The following is a 6,663-nucleotide window of genomic DNA, read 5'->3' on the forward strand; positions in this document are numbered from 1 at the left end:
CGGCCCCAGCGGCGCCGGCAAAGCAACTCTCCTCGACATTCTCGCCACCCGCACCTCACCCACCTCCGGCCACCTCCTCCTCAACTCCTCCCCTGTTCACATCCCCACCTTCCGCCGCCTCTCCGCCTACCTCCCCCAACACGACCACCTCCTCCCTTTCCTCACTGTCTCCGAAACCTTCCACTTATCCTCCCGTCTCCTCCTCCCCCTCTCCTCTGCCTCCTCCACCGCCTCCTCCCTCCTCAACGACCTACGTCTCTCCCACATCTCCCACTCCCTTCTCTCCTCTTCCCTCTCCGGCGGCGAACTCCGCCGCATCTCCCTTGGCCTCAGCCTCCTCCGCAACCCCTCCATCCTCATTCTCGATGAACCCACCTCCGGACTCGACAGCGCTTCCGCTCTCCTCGCCATTCGATCCCTCCGCCACGCCGCCACCACTCACCGCCGCCCAGCCGTCATTCTCTCCATCCACCAACCCTCCTCCCAACTTCTCTCCTCCTTCGACTCCTTCCTCCTCCTCTCCCGCGGCACCGTTCTACACCACGGCGACCTCACCTCCCTCTCTTCCTTCCTCTCCTCCTCCGGTTTCCCTCTTCCCAACCACCTTACCCCTCTCGAACTCGCCCTCGAAGTCCTCCCCCTCCTCCCCACTCCTCCCTCACCTCCTCCCCAACAACCCAGCCGCCCGCCCACCGCCGGCAAACTAATCACCGTCCATTACCCAAGCCCCCGATCCCGCGAAATCGCCGTCCTCCATCTCCGTTTCTGGAAAGCAATCTACCGCTCAAAACAGCTTCTTTTAACCAATACACTCGAAGCTCTCCTCGTCGGCTTCTTCCTCGGCACCATTTATATAGGCGTTAGCTACGACGAACAGGGGATGCAGAAAAGGCTCGGCTTCTTCGCCTTCACACTAACATTTCTCCTCTCCACCACCACCGAAACCCTCCCCATCTTCGTCTCAGAACGATCGATTCTCCTTCGCGAGGCCTCAGCGGGCGTCTACCGTCTCTCCTCACACCTCATAGCGACCACCCTCGTCTTCCTCCCTTACCTCTTCGCTATATCACTTCTCTACGCCTGCAGCGTCTACTTTCTGGTCGGACTCTGCGCCAAGTTGACAGCTTTCGTTTCGTTCGTGTTCATAGTGTGGGCGGTGGTGCTGGCGGCCAACTCGTTCGTGCTGTTTGTGAGTGCAGTGGCGCCGGATTACATTGCCGGAACGTCGGTGGTTACGGTGGCGCTCGCCGGATTCTTTCTGTTTTCCGGCTACTTTTTGAGGAAGGAGAGAATGCCGGAGTACTGGGTTTTCATGCATTATATGAGTCCGTATAGGTATGCGCTGGACGCCATGCTGGAGAATGAGTATGGGTGTGAGGCGGAGAGGTGTTTTGAGTGGGAAGGGGAGGTGGGGGGAAGAAAGGGGAGAGAGTGCAGGGTGAAGGGAAGGGATGTGTTGGTGGAGAGGGGGTTGAGGGAGGGGGGAAAGTGGGTCGGGTTGCAGGTGCTTTTCGGGTTTTTCGTGTTTTATCGGTTCCTCTATTTGCTGGTGCTCCTCAGGCGCTCAGTCAGCTGCAGGAGATAGGCGCTGCTGTGTCTGTAAAATCTTTCTGTTTTTGTTTTCATTTTTATTTTTTTTTAGAAATGAAATTTTCAGCAATGGAGATTAATAACAGTTATGTAGAAATATAGTGGAATATACAGAGCATGCGGAACACAATAACTAATATATTCCATACAATAGATGTTGGTGCCCATTTTTTATTCGGACTCCTGACGTAGCTCCACGTACCTCGCATGTTACTCTTGAGTTATTTTAGGTTATTTATGGGTTATTTTCAATAATCTCGAAATAACCCAGAAATTACCCAAAAATAAAGACCGCAGGTTATTTTGGGATTATTTTGTTATTATTGAAAATAACCCAGAAATAAACTGAAAATAATTCAGAAATAAACTGAAAATAACTCAAGAATGACCTCCGCGGCATGTAGAGCTACGTCAGAAGTCCGTACATAAAAGTTAGGCTAGATGCTCACACTTTTGTAGAGATAATTTGGTTCAAAACTATTACAAATTATTAGTCTTTGAAAATGAAATATGTCTTTACATTTATCAACTGTGTTTTAAATATAAATATAAAAAGTTTAGATATTAAACATGTAAATACTTTTGAATGTCTAAAATTTTACTTTATTTATCTTCTAAATTGTGTACACCAATATATGATATTCATGGGAAAGTGTTGACATTAACGGGCCATTTTGAGCCAATAAAGTTTTGTTCATTGGCCTCATTTGTTGAGTCCTAACTGTTGGGTTGACCTGCAGAATTAATTACCTGTTGGGGCTGATATGTTTCTATAGTAGGATCGCTTGGGACCGTAAGAAACACTGGCTCGATCGTCCAACCGACGAACCTGTTACGGTTTGCGAGGACAGCACGGTTATGGGTGAGGCTTGATCCAAAGGCTATGATGTTAACAAAGGATAAGGAGTAAATAAGTAGATGTCTAAAATCTAAATTCTTAACATTCATTCCCACTGGGCAAGTCCCAACTCTTATGCTTCATGCTTCCCTGCAAGTGAGACTTCCCGTTCGTCGCCATCCCGGCCATTCGCCATCAATTCGCCAACACCTCGTCTCTTCTGGTTTTTTCGTTGTTGACAAGGAGCTGTGTAATGTAAATTCAGAAGCAGCCATGGACAGGATTGATGGTCGTGTACATTGGTTGGAATCGTTGGTATTGTGCTCATGGTCAGATTGTTTGTGGGCAATTGTTGGGTATTGCATTCCATTTTTAAAGTTATGTTTTATGGATAGAAACTTGGTGTGTATATAAATCAGAGTTTATATTATAATTTATGTTGATAAAAATTAGTTTTTTTTGCTACTGTAATGCCTTCCGTTTTGCTTGTCTATCCTATGCAGTTATTGCATGACCTCAAATGTAGGCTTGCATAAATTCATCAATAAAAATGAACAGTTTAAGCATGCTCTTTGTTCACTTTGAGGTTATATACTTATTCAGGACTTTAATTTTTACCGAACGACATACTTATATCATTATTCATTATTCATACCACACTTAAATAATTTGTACTTATGATGTTATACGGTTGAAATTTGGTCGAATCACTGAACCTTGAACATTTATTTTTTTTGACTTGATGTTCGGTTTAATTTTGATGACCTCAGCGGGCAATCAATTACCAAAGGTTAGTCATCATTAAAGAAATGACATACATCCACGTCCATTTAGGGTTTATCTGACATCTGTGACAATATCATTTTGTATCGAAGGGAAGAATTTGTGAAACATGAATCCATCTTCTTCGGCAACTTTTTTACAGTTCTCTCTTATGTTGTAGAAGCCCACAAACAAAAAGGAAGATTTCTTGTTGTCCAAACTATTCTGAGAGCGCATATTACGTCAGGACTCTGAATGTAGAGATACGTTCGGATTCCAATAGTCGCGGTGTTATAAGAATATCCCGCTGTGTTACATAAATATTTTATCAGCGTTATTTTACAAAAAAAAAAAAAATGAAGTGTTATTCGATTATTTTGTACTGTTATTGAAATATTCTAATGTATTACTTAATTTGAGTTGCGTCACTCATGGGGGGGCCACAAGGCCTGACCTTCAAAACTTAGCAACTTAACTGAGCTTTTTAGACAAGATGTATAATTCCTTGTCTGTTTCTACGTAGCTCAACAACAAAAAGGAAGATTTTGGCGATGACACCTATAGATTGTAAAGAGCAAAGAGACTGATTCTCCCCAAGGGAACCTCGAAATGTCCCGAAAAGATGATGTCGCCAAGTAGAACAAGAATTCCTTGATAGCAAGAAGATCGGAAAAAAGACAAAGGAGAGATCAGAGCCACCTCGATTCCTTTCATTAGAAGTCACGATATTGAGAGTTTCCATTGTCGAAATAGTTGAACCCATACAAAGTAAAAAATTCATCTGGAAACCCTAGCCAATGCTAGCAGGAATTCACCGACGCGACCCGAGCAAATAACTGTGCGACCCAAATCTCTCTTCTTCGCCGGATTTCACTCTCCTTTTACCGGCACTAGCCGGAGGTTCTTATCTAATATTTTTTTTTTATTACCAAATAATTTGATTGTTTTGTAACCTTTCCGATCTGTTCTAACCTAAGATAAGTTTAGTAGCTATTGGGATGGAAAATATATCTTCTAATTTACAGGAATGCATAATATTCAGCATTTTGTATGTATGTTTTATAGCTTGTATTGATTATTCTGCTAGATTCAGCGTTTATTACTGAAATATGTTGGTTTGTCTTCATTTTACATCAAAATTATTGTGCTTCGACTGCTTATCCTCTGTTTAGCATTATGTATCTATGTGTTATAGGGGTTCATGAATGATTTCAGTGGCTTAGAAGTGGTATTTTCATATATGATCGTGTTTATTCCACCAAATTCAAGCTAATTTATGGTTGCTTTATTCCAATAATTTTGTTGTATTAGAGGGAAGATTAATTGGATAATGATGATTTAATGATGTAAAATGAGATACTTCTATATGTAAATTTTGGGCATGTGCATACTGCACACGATCATATATATTTTCACATCTAACTTTTAAAATTTGATATTTACATATGTACCAATTAAGTTCTCTGCATCAAACGAAAAATATCACTGTTTAATTTATTAAAAGATAGCATGGGTTTATTGTTAGTTTGAAACTTTTTTCAGTTCAATTGTTCTTGTAAATGACCAGTTTTGTTTACATTGTTTTCAACAATGGCTTTATACATGTTGCTTTCTTTCTTCTTATGGATTCTCGGTCTCCTTTGGATCTAACATATTGTCATTGTTTTGCACCTGCTTTCTTGTTATGAATTATAGCATATATTGAATATTTGTTCTTTTCTTCCTTTCATGTTTTACTGTTTCTCAAGTTTAATAGTTGGTTGGTTTCTTTTGTGGCTTTCCCTCCGTGCTTGGATTTAGTTGACTAGTTAATTCCCCAATTACATCTTTCGTATTAGTTTTAGAATTTAAACTATCATTTTTTCGTACAGATTAAACATTCCTGTTGAATTATTTGGGTCAGAAAATTACTATTTGGATTACAATTCAAGTTTGTTGGTTGTAGACTTATAGCTTTAAGATGGATCATGTGATTTGAGAAGTCTACCAATTCTTAAGTTTTTTTATTATAAATAGAACATCTAAGGCTAGTAGTAAGTCTCATATACTAACTTATGTTCAATTTTTTATGAGCGAAGTGGCAGTAAAACCTAAAAGATGGGATCTAAATCAGTTTGTTTGATATTATATTATGATGGACACTTACGTATCAATGAAGATTTTGCACGATAATATTCTGGTGGAGCAAACTGTTTGATTCAAATTCCCAGGCAAACAAATTTTAGAGAACTTAAGAATTGAATCTTAAGGTCTCTTAAATATGACTCGACAAGCTTCAATGTTAACTTGATATTTTGTTTTCCTACTGGGAATGAGTTTATTGCATCCCACATAACTGATAATGAAGTTTTTTAGGCTGTTTTGAGTGTGGCTTATCAACAACATATTATTGTCTATGTTGAGATCAAGAAAAATGATCATGTTGAACAACACTTGGGCTTTTTTAAAGTTCAGTTGATAGCCAGGTTTTGTATAGAACATGAATTTATAGATGTTACTAATATTATGTATTTACTTAAGATTTCATTAATTTCTCCACGTAAAATTGCAGTACCGACTCATACCATACAAACACGGATTTTGCCACTGAACCGACCTCAGTACCACATGTTGTTTCGAGTTCTAATGCTACTCAAGTTTGACATTCAGACATTAGTCAAAATCTGGACAACATTAGTGGGGGTTATGAAACGAATTTGAGCTCTTCAAATGAAAGTTCTAGTAAAAGCAGTGATGATCATGAATTACCATCTAATACACTCAACCCTGGATCAACATTTTTAAGAAAAAATCTGATAATGTCCTATTCAACAAGAATCGCTTATACACTAGAATAGATGGTCTCTAATAATAACTTGTGAAACTACGAAGGAATGAGATGAGAAAATCACATTTGATGGCTAGTTGATAAGGAAAACATCGCCCAAGAGAATGTTATTTCTGATGAGCATGTAGAGGAAATTTGCTTCTTTGGGAAAAAATAGTTGCGATTTGTATTCAACGATTGGTCTATAATTAATAACGTAGAGTTCAGGATATATACCTCAAATAGAAAAAAAAGTTTACAGTCTTGTGTGTGCGATATGATCATCCTTTTAGACCTTGTTTGTGGCGTCTGCATGCTAGTTTGGTCAAACGTTTGGGAGGGGCTTGGAGGATCTCAACTTTAGCAGGTCCACATACATGCAGGACTCAGACAGTGTAACACAAATTTCATCAATCACTTTATATTACCTGTCATTAGACAACAAATGAATTTAAAACCAAGAAAGATTATCGGTTGAATGGAAGCCAAATTTGATGTCGAGATTTTTTATATGAATGCTTGGGATGCAAGCGCAAGGCAATAAAAGCCATTTTTTGATGCTGAGAGGAATCATTTCGTACATTGAATCGTATGATATGTGCAATATGCTCTGTTTTGCAAGGAATAGTGTACATATTTCATTCAAGAGAGACCAATAGTTTCAAAC

General features: G+C 39.9%; 1 protein-coding gene across 1 annotated transcript in view; it reads left to right on the top strand.

Moving 5' to 3' along the window:
* LOC110026971 (ABC transporter G family member 8-like) overlaps positions 1–2,773 on the top strand; it is a gene marked incomplete in the record, with an annotated part of 3,103 nt that extends 330 nt beyond the window's left edge. Inside the window, 2 exon segments of the mRNA XM_020728214.1 lie at positions 1–1,595; positions 2,331–2,773. Of these exon segments, the coding sequence (XP_020583873.1) occupies positions 1–1,585 (1,585 nt within the window).
* Positions 2,774–6,663: the final 3,890 nt, after the last annotated feature.

The sequence above is a fragment of the Phalaenopsis equestris genome, unplaced genomic scaffold (assembly GCF_001263595.1).
Source record: "Phalaenopsis equestris unplaced genomic scaffold, ASM126359v1 Scaffold000410, whole genome shotgun sequence".
NCBI classification, from domain to species: domain Eukaryota; kingdom Viridiplantae; phylum Streptophyta; class Magnoliopsida; order Asparagales; family Orchidaceae; genus Phalaenopsis; species Phalaenopsis equestris.